General features: G+C 42.9%; 1 protein-coding gene, 1 non-coding gene and 1 pseudogene across 2 annotated transcripts; 1 reads left to right on the forward strand and 2 right to left on the reverse strand.

Annotated features, from left to right (window-relative positions):
• Positions 1 to 638: 638 nt before the first annotated feature.
• LOC106393856 lies at positions 639 to 6283 on the reverse strand (annotated as a pseudogene).
• A 1545-nt stretch (positions 6284 to 7828) lies between these two features.
• LOC125586714 lies at positions 7829 to 7935 on the reverse strand. The gene has a single exon (XR_007323250.1). It is a non-coding gene; the product is annotated as a small nucleolar RNA R71 (small nucleolar RNA).
• Positions 7936 to 11139: 3204 nt separating this feature from the next.
• On the forward strand, positions 11140 to 14379 carry LOC106393855. The gene is made up of 5 exons (XM_013834509.2): positions 11140 to 11521; positions 11627 to 12371; positions 12467 to 12926; positions 13152 to 13224; positions 14045 to 14379. The coding sequence occupies exons 1-5, from the start codon at positions 11140 to 11142 to the stop codon at positions 14377 to 14379; spliced, it is 1995 nt and encodes a 664-aa protein (XP_013689963.1).
• The last annotated feature ends 963 nt before the right edge of the window (positions 14380 to 15342 follow it).

Here is a 15342-nt window from a genome sequence, read left to right on the forward strand (position 1 = left end):
GACACTATGTTTGTCAAGTAACTATCATGGTGTTGTTCGTGATGGGAACAGATTTCTAAACCTTACATACAATGAATCTTGTCTTGTTTTGTTTTGGAGTTTAAACATGAAATGAATCTTGCAGCGAAAAGAGAAATGAAACTGAAAATGTGCTAAACTTTGACTGCCATTGTTTTGCTTCTTCACCGTTAGTGTCTCGAACGCCTTGGCCTAAGGGGCATTGACATTTCTTCACTTGGTTTCACTTTCACCTTCAAGATATGAAACACAAATTCCCCAAATGCTATAGCATATTTTTCAAGGAATTTTTTTTGCTTCACTCTCCCTCTGAATTGTTGTTCACTTCATTTTGGAGTGGTTCGATTTCGTTGCTTTGATAACTGATTATAGTTTGATCTGCGTTTAAAAAGTTCGACTTTGTGGGATTCTGGGAATCTAGATGAGCTATCGGGTCACTTGTGATAGTGAATAAACAAAAACTATGCATTCAGAAGAGAAAGAGCATTTTCATAACGGGGGCAGATTTAAAAGCCTTTTATTGTATCATAGTGGACAAGGATCATCATGATCCTAGGAAATGTCTGTGTTTATTACTTCAACATGAAACGAATCTCGCAGGAAAGGTTAATGAAAATGTGCTAACTTTGGCTGCCATTGTTTGCTGGGTTTGCTTCTGCATGGTTATTCATGGAGCATTGACATTTCTTCATCACTTGGTTAATGTATGAATTTCTCTGTCTGGCTGAAGGAACTTTTCACACAATCCTTGCAGGTTCCTTTGATTTGGGTGCTCCTTCAAAAAATGGAACATACATTTCCCCAATGCAAAAGCACAGACTACGTACTGCAGCAGTGAGGAACAAAACCCAAAAACTATCGATGCCAAGTTTCCGGAAGGATACAGATGGATTTGGGTCGGGGCCGGTGAGTGGATCTGGGCAACTTTCATCTATTTTCTTGAACCATGCGTTCTCCAGTTGGTTTGCCTTGTTCGACTCTTCCACTTTTAGAATGGCCCTTGAAACATCAGCCACTAGAGGGGATCCAATGGGAAACACCTGCAGAAGAAACTTATGGTCTTAGAACTGAGTTGAAGAATGTTGCAATAGAGAGTGTTTCTGCAAAGGTATGGGACTTACGAAGCCTAATCCATCGACCTTGAATGGTGTTTGAACCATTTTATACTGCCCGAGAAAGACTCTCACATATGGCACTTCCATGAGAGCTGCAGAAATACCGCCTCTTGCTGATCCTTTGCTCAGTAGCTCGTCACAGTGTTCTGAACCGTGATAGTTTACGAGCTTAGCATCTGAGAAACCTGATTCTCTGAGTCTCTCCAAAACGAAGGAACTTCTTTGATATCCCACAACTTCTCCTTTTTCTAGCAAGCTATTTATGTTGGTCACAGTTGGATGAAGCTGCTGTGATGTTAGAAGCGATGCCAAACTAGCGGTGTAACTCTGAGTCAACACAAGTACTAAGAAGTACCAAACGATAACCACGAACCTCGCCCAGAAGCTAAGCACTCTTTCTCGTGTAGATGCATTAGATGTAAGCAAGAAGATGTTTGGAAATATATATGCACTAGTACTTAAGTATGTGAAAAATGAGCATTGGCATACAAGTGTGAAGGAGAGAGTGGACATACTCGGTGCAAAGACCATAATGGAGAAAGAAAACCAGAGTATAGTGCTGATTTGATAATTTCCAGGCCCATCAAACTCTGGATTTAGCCTATGTTCAAGAACCCATACGACAATGGCAATTATGAAAAAGGACAAAAGACTGAGTAGCCATAGTCCCCATGTCAAAGGCATCAAGAATATGGCACTGCTTCTTTTGACATTGTCTTTAACAGGAACGACCAGACCCACACCTGATGGTGTGTACGACAATGAAAACTCAACATACTTTGACCTGTTTGCCGATATTGTTGTATCTCCGACCACAGCATCGTATTTCTGCTCCAAACACAAAAGAACAAGGCTATCGTTAAGAGAATCCAGCTTAGTGGAGGTTAGACATGACATACAAGAGAAAAATTGTCGGTAATGCTTTACCTCGAGGTACACTTGGTAGACCAAAGTCTTGTAATCCAAATCTTCTATAGGAAAGAAGTCATAGGAAACACCATAGGGCATCGCTTGAATAACAGCCTCAAAGTACTCGATGCAGAATCCACTGAATGTTGTTGAATTGGTGATAGGATCCCTTGTAACCTTCACAAACTGCGGGGAACCGCTATTAGTTGGGACTCCAATCTTCAGCCTTTTCCCATTTGTTGGGATCTCCCACCCTTTGGGTACAAAGGTGGTGTCTCCAGGCCATATAACTGGTCTAAGTCGATCTTTCCAAGTAGAGAAAGTGGTCATGGTAGCTTCTGTTTGGTCTACGTTCTTCAAGAGACCATGTTCTTTCATCCAGTATCCTATTGTCCTTCCTCCATGCCCATTCACGTTAACAATCTCAAACACTGACGGCTGCAGTTCTCGGTTGATAAATCGGAAATCACCAGCAAGACCTTTGAACCGAACTCCAGAGAGTGTCTGGAAAAGTTTTGGACCATACTGAGACACACCTAGACCTCCAGACATGTTCCTCATGGCATCTGTCTTGAGAAAAGTCAAATTTGATGTACCAGATTCTTCGATGGCCAACGCCAGTGCAGTGGTGGCATCATAAGCCCAAAGTCCATACACGCTCAGGTCAGAGAGTGGGAATCTATTCTTCCATCGAGATTTAAATGCTTCAAGCTCTTCCGATCTCAGTACATAAGTCTTAACACCCAAGACCCCTTGCATTGTATCAAATTCTGTCTCGTTCATGAGACTAAGACCATCGGTAATGGCGTTGGTGAGGATCCAGACGTATCCTTTCTTCATCAAACCAATTTCCTTAGCTTTGGCGAAAAATCTTGAGGCAAGCAGTTCAACAATGTGGACAACAAATACTCTAGTGGGTAGAGTCATCATCCGTGGCATTGGGAGAGATCACGGTCCTATAAGGTATACGAACGTTAATCTCTTGTAACGCATCGGTAAGATGAGGCATTATACCTTCTCCGAAGGTGTTGTCAACGTATACAGGTACGACCTCTCTCCACCCAAAAAGTTTGATGATTGCTTTAATGGTGTGCACTTGAGATGAATCATCATACGTAGCTCGAAAGAAGTATTGACTACGGATGGAAGCTAGGAAGGGACTTGTTGCAGAATATGAAACAATTGGAACCTGAGTTTTTTGTCCTATCTCAATCATGAATTGCGCCTGCATGGATGTCCATGGTCCTATAATCGCTGTCACGTCATGGTTTGTTATCAAATCAAGAGCTGCGAGAAAGGCAATTAATGCTAAGGAGTGTTTTGTTATGCGAAAAAAAAAAACTCAAAAAAGACAGTATAAATGCTAACAAGAATTGTACATCTGAACTGATGTGTGTACCTGCTGCTGCTGCAATAACAACATCGTTTTTGGAGTCAACAATGGTGGTCACAAGCCTTGTCCGGGTTTCTGGATGGGAAGAGTAAAAATCAGAAAGAGACATGTTGATACAGAACAAGGTCATGTTGGAATATGGCATTCCTACATCGTCCACGATTCCCACTTTAACGTCTGTTGCTGTACTTTGTCCCTCTCCAACTTGCATCAATAAGACGACAACAAGGAAGAGTAGGTTGATAAAGAGGTCGTGTTCTCTCTTCATATTTTTTCTTCAGATTTTGCCGCGGAAGAATGAAACTTGGTTGGTCTACATATGGTATGATCTTTTGTTGCAGACTGAGATGGTTTGAGAATTCAGGAAGTGGAAAAGTTAAGATATGGTAAATTAATGTTGTTGAATGTATCAAACTCCAAGTTGATATATCTAAGCAATGGAATGAACTTGTCTTCTAATATTTTGATTAGTAAACGGTTAAGGTCAACTATTGTGAAAGGAAGTGCATAGTTAAACAATAGGCAACAAGTTGTCTCTCAGTCACAGTTTACTCTTTCTCTCGGGAGAACAATTCTTCGCAAGAGAAGAAACGAGAAGATTTGTTTCATTTATCACATGCTTAAGTCACATGAATGTCTCAGACAGTCTGGAGAACAATGTTTTTGGTATTTCTGATATAGAAATGATGATATTGATGGTTTCTCTCTGTTATGTGCTCAAACTAATGAGATTTTCAATTGTTGCTAGATATTTGTAATCCTTTATATATTAAATCGCAAGTAGCCTTACTTACTAATCAAATAATGACACATAAAATTTGTTTAAAAAAATGCCAATAAAAAAAATTTCAGTTCTCAATATTTCTAAAACTGTAAAAAAGTTACATTCCCAAGTTTAATTCAAATTAAATAAATTCAACAAGTTTTTACTTCATTCTCATATTCTGTTTTCAAACAGTTTCAACTCTTAAATAACTTTCAATCAACTAATTTTAATCTTCATCTTTTTTTCCATCGTTTCTTTTTGTGTTTTAACTTTTGAGTGTATATCAAAGAAATCTACACAGGCTATCTCACATTTATTCACATTCATTATTCTCTACTTTTCACTAGGAACCAAGGCTCATCCCGAAGGCGAGTTCGAAAGGGTGCTTTCTAAGCCCACATGGTGGGATGTTGTATTATATCAATACCTGGTGGAATGTTGTATATATCAATACCAGAAACGGAGGAGTTTATCCATCGTTATCGAGCCCACATTATATCTGCAGGCAATAGAATTTGTGTTAATTATATGTGAGTTTATGGATTATGACTATGGTAACATTCAAATCATACATAACATACAATCAAGTGCCAAACTGAAACCATATTTTAGGTTTAAGGATGTAAACTCGTTACAATTCCAGGGTCGATTTAACTATATGTAATTCCTTGAATGCACCACTTGATCTCATTTAGGTTACGGCTCGGATCCTCTATCCATGGTAGACGAAACCCAAGTATCCGATTCTAAATTTTGAAAGTTGGAAATTAACCAAACTTGTATATGAAGTTACAAGTGCTTCTTCTTTTTTTTTTTTGATCAAACTAAGTTACAAGTGCTTCTTCTTCTTTTTTGATCAAACTAAGTGATATATGGTGTTTGCACCATTGTGCATACACTTTCTAACATGTTTTCAATATTTTATCGAGTTATTCCAGTCTTTTTAGAGTCATTTCAGGTCTGGAGTAGACTGAAGAGCTGAAAGAAGAAGAGTGAAGAAATGAGCAAGAATTGGAGTCTTTCCCTGCAGAACAATCATGCGGAGCAGTCTGACGAATGATCCCAATAGGAGCAGCCAGGCGACTGTTCCCGACATTTATGGAAGTTTCCATATCTTTCAAAGATTTTCCCTAATCACTTATTCCCTCCTCTAAAGTCGATGACGCCTCCATATAAAAAGCCATCCCTATCTTTATTTTCTTTTTACACTAGTTTTTTCAAGAGACCTAGACCTATTATTGGATATTTGCTATTGTAAGGGTGACGGCTCCTCTTCTTGACCGAGAAGATCATCCTGAACCCTAGGGGTGGGCATTCGGGTACCCGTTCGGATTTGGATCGGGTATTTCGGATATTCGGGTATTTCGGTATAAGAGTATAGAACCCTTTCGGGTATGTTGACATTTCGGGTCGGGTTCGGGTTTTTTCACTTCGGGTTCAGATATTTTCGGATATATCCGATATCCGAACTTCAAACAATTTTTTTTTTGAAAAACATGTTCTGACCTGTTTTGAAACCATTCCCGAAACATTATACAAAGATCGAACTGTGCACAAACAAGTAAATCAAACCAAACCTCTACTGAACACAAACAAGTAAACCATGTTGCATTCCTTTGCTTGTAATAAACTTTACAACCAAACATCAAACAAAATCGACGAACTTTTACGCATCATACAAACAGAATCAAACTGAATCAAACTTCTAATCATCATACACGCAAAATCAAAACAAATGAAAGAAATTGAAAAAAAAAAATCGACAATTAATACTTGTTCGGTTTCTCGACATCACTGAGTAAGAAAAAAACAAAAGATGAGTATTTAAGGTTTCCAGTTTGTTAATTTATGAGATTAAATCTTAACCACTTAAGAAGAATCTAGGAAACATAATTTTCGGGAACACTAAACGATTTGTATGATGCTTGGGTATATTGCACGACACAATTTTGGGAAAGGGAATAAATCATAAATGGTAAGGTTTTGGTTAAGTTCGGGTAGGTTCGGGTATCGGGTGATAACCGATCGGGTTCGGTTAACCGAAAAGGGATAGGATGAAAACCGATCGGGTATTTGGCACTAACCGAACCCGAACCGAACCACTTACTTTGGGTCGGGTTCAGGTTCGGGTTCGGGTATCGGTTATTATGCCCACCCCTACAGAACCCTATTGATTTCTCTTTGGATTTATTTGCAGTATTATTCACTTATCATGTCTGGTTCATCTTGTTTAAAGGTTGACTAGTCGGCTAGCTTGTCTAGGGTTCTAGGGTGTTGATCGCAAAAGCTAAACATAAATAAGTGACCATTTTGTGTCTTTGTTCATCTCTGTTCTTAACGCTAGCTATAACCTGATCACTTACTGCTAGATCTTAGGTTGAATCTGCTCATTAACCGTGTAGTAGATTACTTGATATTGAATGAATGAGTCGTGCACTCCTAGTCAGCGAAAGAAGATACTAGGGTGCTCGGTGAACCTATCGGACTTAATCTCTATTGCTTGCAGTCGATCATTGATCCAAATGAGAGTTTAGGCATCAAGGTCAAACCGCAAAGGGAGCAGCACCACGACAGTGGGCTGTTCTACTTGAGTGATTTATGTTCTAGATTGTGTTTCAAAGCGCTTGAATAAATGTTTGGTTTAGCATTAACACCCGATGAGAAACCCTAGATCGGCTTATCTTTAATATTGAATTTTACTCTTTGGAATCATTTACTTTACATGCACGTCACCACTTAATTCAAACCCCACTTTTAGTTTTAGCTAAGTTGAAATCTTTTAAGAATAAAGCGTAGACTGGTCATCTGGATTGAATATTAAATACTACAATTACCACTGTTACCTTGACAGTAGGAAAGGTTCATATTTAGTGTATCAAGGTTTGGCGCCGTTGCCGGGGACCAGATATTTTACCTTTATTTTTCAGTTCTATATTTAGTCTAAGACATCTAACTTGTTCTCTTCTCTTTGTTGCAGCCAATGATCCAGGTAAATGAACAGTAGACATACTCGGAGCAACGCACAAGGACCATTATTCACGCTAAGTAACGAAGAGCTCGCAAGATTAGAAAGACAGAACCGTCAACAACCGCGGCCTACTAACACCACAATGGGTGATCACGGAGGCCAGGATGATCTCACTGCTGCAATGGAGCTCATGCAACAACAAATGCAGAAAATGCAACAGACCATCAACACACAGGAAGCTGCTCGCCAAGCAGCGGCTGAACTTGCTGCACAGCAAGCTGAGCAACAAGGCGCTCCCAATCGGAGAGCAGAACCTTCCGCGGAACTTCCCTACCACTCGCTCCGCCATCAATGCTCCTCCCTGCACTCGACAGGATTATGAGATCAAGCCTGCTTTGATTGGCCTGGTGCAGAAAAAGATGTTCAACGGCCTCGCAGCTGAAATTCCGTTGGATCACATCAAAAACTTTGAGAGAGTCTGCAACTTCTCTCGCGCAAATGGAGTGCCACCAGACCACCTCAAATGCACCATGTTCTCATTCTCTATTGATGGGAAAGCAGCTCGCTGGCTTGCCTCTCTCCCAACCGGTACACTCACTACATGGGAAAAAGTTAGAGCAGCGTTCCTACGTCACTTCTACACGAAGTCCAAAACCGCAGATTTGAGGCATAAGATCTCGAATTTCAAGAAAAAGTCTGACGAGCCTTTCTATGATGCTTGGGAGCGCTATAAGGAGTACCGAAGGGAATGCCCTCACCACGGGTTTGAGGACGATTACATACTGGAAGTGTTCTATGATGGAGTGAGCTATGAGTTTCGTAATGCTCTAGACTCCTCGAGTAATAGAGATTTCATGACTCAAACAACACCAGGCGCATTCGCGCTGATCGAGAATATGACGTCAAGCTCACTCAACAAGAACAAGGAGAATGATCGCTTCAAGAGCGTAAACAGCATCGACGATCTAGCGGCAAAGGTTGACCAGCTGATAAAGGGCAATCAAAGCCAAGTGTTCATCATGGAAGAAACTACTTCAGAGAACAGTTCCTTAGATGTTCCACCTGACGCAGAGAACATCGTGGACGATCAACAAGAAGTGAGCTACGTAACTGGTCAAGGCTGGCAATAAAAGAACATTAATACAAACCCTAACGTGAGGAACAACCCTCATCTTTTTAACTACCCTAAGCCAGACAACCCAGTCGACAATGCGCAGAATAGTCACTGACAGAACAACGGGTATCAGAAGGGTTACCAAGGAAGAACTTATATTCTGAGCCAGGCGCAGCACAACCAGTTCCAGAACCAAAAGCAGCAGACCGCTCAACAGGCTGCTCCCGCACCTATGACTGCTCTGACAGACGAGATGAAGGGTCTAGCGACGATGATGCAGCAGTTGCTCCAAGGCCAGCAAATTCAAGGAAAAGCGTTGAACCAGGTCACCACACATATCAACTCCAGAATGAACCACATTTTCAATGACCTGAGCACCAAATATGACAATGTCGCTAGCCACATGCGGCAGATAAATATTCAGATCGCGCAGACAGCCGAGAGCGTCAAGAGGCAGCACGGAACTCTCCCTGGAAAGACTGATAAAAACCCTAAAGAATGCAATGCGGTTGCACTAAGGAGTGGGAGGACATTACCAGATGCGGTCCCTAAGAAGCTATCGGCGACAGAGAAAGGAAAGCAAAAGGAGGGTGAGAACCCACAATCCGAAGCTGCTCTTCTGTCTGACGAAGACACATAACAGTCTGCTGAGACTGATCCAACGCCTGCCACTACACCTGTCGAGCCTGTTCCTCTGCGAGAATACGCCCCTAAGGTTCCAAACCCTGTTCCTGCAAAGAAGTCTAGGAAGGATCACGAGGAGATGAAGTGTAAGAAGATGCTAGAGGATCTAACCCTCAAGCTACCTCTAGTCGATGCGATCCAGATGATACCTTCTATGCGCAGTTTTATGAAGGCTCAGGAAAGATAACAGGAGACAGTGAAATTATGCTAATTTCAAAGGAGTGCAGTGCAGTGCGTCAGAACAAGCCGATCAAGAAGTTGGGTGATCCAGGCAAATTTGTTCTCTCGGTATAGATTGGGAAAACAATATTCGCTTGTTCTCTTTGTGATTTGGGTTCCAGTGTCAACCTCATTCCTTACTCCGTGGCAAAACGACTGGGATTCACAAACTTCAAACCTACAAGAATGTCCCTGGTGTTCGCGGATAGAACAGTCAAGTCACCAGTGGGTATTCTGGAAGATCTCCATGTCCGAGTAGGCAACACCTCTGTTCCGACAGATTTTGTGGTTCTAGAGGTTGACGAAGAACCAAGAGATCCACTCATCATGGGTCGTCCTTTCTTGTGCACGGCTGGTGCGATTATTGATGTTCGACAAGGAAGGATTGATCTTCACCTGGGATACATTGCGATGAAGTTCGAGATGAACAAATTGCTGAAGGAACCGATGATAGACGCGCAGACCTACACAGTTGAGGATGGAGATCAGGCACTGTTCGCTCGAGAGGGAATGGTTGAGGAAATCTTGACCGATGACCCATTCGAACTAGCTTTGATCCGAGCTGATACCGAACACAATGTCATGAGCGTGGACGCGGATGGCTACAACAAGATGCTTGAATCTACCAAAAGCATGGGAAATCTTATCACTTATCTAAGTCTGGGGGAGAAAGCCAAGAGCAATCAGAGCAGTGTAGCCGGAGCAGCTGCTTCGAAAAGAGCAACAAAGCCGAACATGCAACTCGACGATCCATGGAGCGAACTGAAAGCTCCAAAGATCGAGCTCAAATCCCTCCCTACGGGGCTCAGGTACGCCTTCTTTGGACCAAATTCCACTTATCATGTTATTGTGAACTCTGAGTTGAATAATGAGGAAACTGCTAAACTTTTGTGTGAGTTAAGAAAATATCGTAAAGCATTAGGGTATTCTCTAGCTGATATTCATGGTATCTCACCTGATTTATGCATGCATAGAATACATCTAGAAGATGAATCAATATCTTCTATAGAACATCAGAGTAGGTTAAATCCAAATATAAAAGATGTTGTAAAGAAAGAGATAATGAAACTTCTAGAGGCTGGTGTGATCTATGTCATCTCTGATAGCAACTGGGTTAGCTCTGTTCATGTAGTTCCTAAGAAATGTGGAATAACTGTCATAACAAATGAAAAGAATGAATTGATCCCTACTCGAACTGTAACTGGACATCGCGTGCGCATTGATTTTCGCAAATTGAATGATGCGACTCGCAAGGATCACTTTCCACTCCCTTTCATTGATCAAATGCTTGAAAGATTGGCTAACCACCCATACTATTGCTTTTTAGATGGTTATTCATGTTTCTTTCAGATCCCAATCCACCCAGATGATCAGGAGAAGACAATGTTTACATGCCCATACGACACGTTTGCCTACAGGAGAATGTCATTTGGCTTGTGCAATGCTCATGCGACCTTTCAACGTTGCATGATGTCCATTTTTACTGATCTGATTGAGGACATAATGGAGGTTTTCATGGCTGACTTTAGTGTCTATGGAAGTTCCTTTTCTGCTTGTTTGGAAAATTTGGCAGGGTGTTGCAGCGATGTGAGGAGAAAGATCTGGTGCTCAATTGGGAGAAGTGCCACTTCATGGTTAAGGATGGGATTGTTTTCGGGCACAAGATCTCTGAGAAGGGGATCGAGGTTGACAAGGCAAAGATTGAGGTGATGATGAGCCTGCAACCACCAACATCAGTCAAGGGAATCAGAAGTTTTTTTGGGACACGCCGATTTCTACATGAGATTCATCAAGGACTTCTCGATGATCGCAAGACCACTCACTAGGTTGCTCTGCAAGGACACCAAGTTCAAGTTCGATGGTGATTGTTTGGCTGCTTTCCACACGATAAAAGGAGCCTTGATCAGTGCACCAGTCGTTCAGCCTCCAGACTAGTACTTACCTTTCGAAATCATGACTGATGCAAGTGATTTCGCAGTGGGAGCAGTGTTGGGACAGCAGAAAGATAAAAAACGGCATGTGATCTACTACGCGAGCAGGACAATGGATGAAGCTCAATGCCGATATGCCACGACCGAGAAGGAACTTTTAGCCATTGTCTATGCTTTCGAGAATTTTAGGTCCTACCTAGTAGGTTCTAAAGTGATAGTGCACACAGATCACACGGCTCTGAGGTACCTGCTGACTAAGAAAGACGCCAAACCACATCTACTTCGATGGATCCTTCTACTCCATGAATTCGATCTTGAAATCAAGGATAACAAGGGAATTGAGAATGGAGTCGCGAATCATCTGTCAAGAATGAAGATCGACGAAGAGACTGTTCTCGACGACAGTCTCCCTGAAAAATAAGGTTATGCGATTGGTATGTATGTCGAGAACAGTCAAAATACAATTTCCGCAGACTGTTCTGCAGATTGTTCCGCAGATTGTTCCGCAGGCCAGGAACACTTCGTTTCTGCGATCAAGAAGAGATATTCCCACTTACCTTGGTTTGCTGAGATAGCTATTTTTTTAGCTGCGGAAAAGGAACCAGTTGAGTTTACTGGTAATGAGAAGATGAAGTTTCTGAGGGATGCAAAACTCTACTTCTGGGATGAACCGCTCATGTATCGACACTGCAAGGACGGAATGTTCCGACGATGTGTTCCAGAAAAAGAGATTCCAGGGATCCTACATCACTGCCATGGTTCCTCTTATGCCGGACATTTTGCAGCCTTTAAGACCGTTTCAAAAGTTTTGCAAGCCGGTTTCTGGTGGCCCACAATGTTCCGCGATGCTCAAGCCTTCATCTCCAAGTGCAATTCATGCCAACGACAAGGGAACATCAGCAAGAGGAATGAGATGCCTCAGAATTTCATACTCGAGATTGAGGTGTTCGACTGTTGGGGGATAGACTTCATGGGACCATTCCCACCTTTGTACAAAAACGAGTACATTCTAGTCGCAGTGGATTATGTCTCAAAGTGGGTGGAAGCAATCGCTAGCTACACTAATGATGCGCGTGATGTGACCAAGATGTTCAAATCTATCATCTTTCCAAGGTTTGGAGTACCTAGGGTGGTCATAAGCGATGGAGGCACCCACTTCATCAACAAGGTCTTCCAAGACCTCTTGAAAAATAATGGTGTCAAGCATAAAGTCGCAACCGCATATCACCCTCAAACAAGTGGCCAAGTGGAAGTGTCTAATAGACAGATCAAGAGATATCTGCAGAAAACAGTCGGCACTCGCGCAAGGATTTATCTCTCAAATTAGATGATGCACTATGAGTCTACAGAACAGCCTACAAGACGCCACTAGGGACCACTCCATATCATCTGGTCTATGGCAAGGCATGCCATCTCCCTGTGGAACTAGAGTACAAGGCGGCATGGGCTGTCAAACTGCTCTACTTCGATATCAAATCAGCCAAGGAGAGGCGTTCCATCAAGATTCACGAGCTCGAAGAGATCAGGCACCTGGCTTATGAGAGCACAAAAATCTACAAGGAAAAGACCAACGCATATCATGACAAACGGATCATCAGCAGAAGCTTTGAACCGAATGATCGAGTCTTGCTCTTCAACTCCAGGCTGAAGCTGTTCCCTGGGAAGCTGAAGTCCAGATGGTCCGGACCGTTTACTATCAAGGAGGTCCAACCAGATGGAGCAATTGTGTTGCTGGACCCGAATGGAGGAGAGTTCGTTGTTAATGGTCATCGTCTGAAGCCATACCTTGCTGAACAACAATCGCAGAAGGTGAATAAATTCCCTTAGGAGATCCCTCCACAGTCCAATAGGCTAACCAAAGTCAAACTAGTGACTTAAATTGAGCGTTTGGTGGGAGGCAACCCACTGGTGAGTGTAAATATGTTTTTCCTTTTGATTTTTTCTGTAGTTTGTATTCCCATGTTAACAATCTCAATGTTGCTAATGTTGGGAGTTGGGGGAGAGTGATTACTTTCTTTTGAAATTTTGTTCTAGGAAAAAGAAAACCGAAGTTTCCCGGAGGAACAATCCGTAGACTGTTGTCTCTGGAGAACAGCTGCTCCCTCAGGTAAGTTTTCGGACCAAAAAAAATAAAAAAAATAAAAAAAAGAAAAAAAAAAGAAAAGGGGAAGCGGTTAGGGTTTGTCTATTTAAGGCCAACCCATCCCACTCCCCCACATAACCCAAAATCACCGCAAACTCCTCTCCCTTAAGGATAGAACCCTAGGCCAAAATCCTTAACCTCTCAATCGATTCTCACGATTTTGTTTGGTTCTAACTCCTTGGAATTTCGAGTGCAATCTGTTTTTGCAGTCATCTCTCTCAACCGATCAAGGTACCCACAATCGCGCATGCAAATCACGATTTGTGGTTCTTTCCTTTTTCTTCTTCTAGCTCCTAAAATCAATACTTGTTCGCAACATCTTTGTATGAACACATCCTAGGTTGCTTGATGGATAGAAGAATCGAAAATGAGAAAGAATATGAACCACCTTGTTTTGAGTTTTGACTGTGAATTGACAATAGAATCCGACTGTTCGCGAACCTAGATGATGCGGTTTCGTTTGAGATTGTTGATTGATTTGCTGATTGGTTTAAGTTTATTGTGAATCGCGGGTCGTTGTTCTTCATGTTATAGTTGGGTTGTTTGGAAATTGAATGGACTTGAGTTTAATTGAGAATGGGTAAAGTTTCATCCCTTTCTAAACAACCCGCGAACAGTACTAATCCATAACTGCTTGTTCTGTTTTGCAGATGCCTCCACAGACCATGCAAAAGATGGTGAAAACCCCGAAGATCACCCGCGAGAACTACGTGCCTCCTCCAGACCACAATGCTCCAGCCAATCAATCTCGACGACCCAATGCTCCTCGACTTAAACTGTTAAGGATGGGACAAGGAGTCCGCGCAACGATACAACACGCTCCTCAACACTGAGATCTTTCCTACTCGATTCGGTCATACGAAGACCCTTGCTGCTCTTTGGCTCGATACCGACGTGTTCAAGACGCTCAATGCCATGGGGATTGCTCCCCTCTGCTACCAAACGCACAAGCTCTGCCCAGACCTCGTCCGACAAGCGCTCGCCACAGCCCAGATCGGCTACGATAACCCTTCAGCACCAACATATGAGAACTGTTCTTTCTCATTCATGGCCGACGGCAAGTTCTGCTCACTCTCGTTTGACCAGCTCAACGAAATATATGAGAACTCGGATGAGTGAAAGGAGGTAGCAGTGGAGAACAAGTTCACGCCAATAGAGAAATTTTGGGACCTCATTGCAACCGGTACCGGATCACTCACATTTTGCAAAGCATACCAGTCCCAGATCAGAAACCCTACTTTAAGGGTAATTGAGAAGATATTCTCCAACCTCCTTTTCGCTAAGGATCAGACCTCCAAGGTCAGCAAAGGAGAACTGCAGATGCTGTACTCGGGCCTTAAGGACGAGATTCGCAGATCTTGGGCTGGAATTCCATTTCAGCTGGTGCAAACTAACCCTGGGTATCATCTCATCTGGATGTTCTATACGCGCAGAGACTGCCTGCTAAGGACTGAGAACAAGAAGGATCGTTGCGGTAGCCTGCTCACTCCTTTGTTTAAGCACTTCGGGATCAACCTCCGCGCTTATGCGGTTAACTACAACATTGAGTATGTCGATACTCCCAATCTGATCGCGTGCCACATCCTTCGCGACGAGACCACTTACAAGTTCGCGGACAAGGAGGGGAACATGCTGCACTGCAAACTTCCACAGCCTCACCTCACGAACTTCAGCTCAATCGACAACATCCGCCTCCTGCCTGATCCAGAGTTCCTCTGCGCTGATCCACGAGCACCGACTACGGATGCTGACATGGATGACGTGGAAGACATCACACCGGATGACCATGTGCCTTACGACTTAGGCCCACTTGAGGACGACGCAGACGATGCGACATACCGCCGCTGGATGGTTGACTCCCAGCGGAAGAACAACAGCCTCATGATCCTCCAGGCGATCACTGGTGGCTGTTTCGGCGGCCAAGAGGGCAGAACATCCGAGCAGGAGAAGACGCCACAACAATCACATCGTCCAGGAAAGGAACCGGTTGGGTCTTCAGCAGCAGGAGGGCAGCTGGCCGCTCCGAGAGCGGGGAGTCAGACTGATCTCGCCCCACCATCTTATTTCATTGTGTTATCCATC

Source organism: Brassica napus, chromosome C4 (assembly GCF_020379485.1).
Source record: "Brassica napus cultivar Da-Ae chromosome C4, Da-Ae, whole genome shotgun sequence".
Lineage (NCBI taxonomy): Eukaryota > Viridiplantae > Streptophyta > Magnoliopsida > Brassicales > Brassicaceae > Brassica > Brassica napus.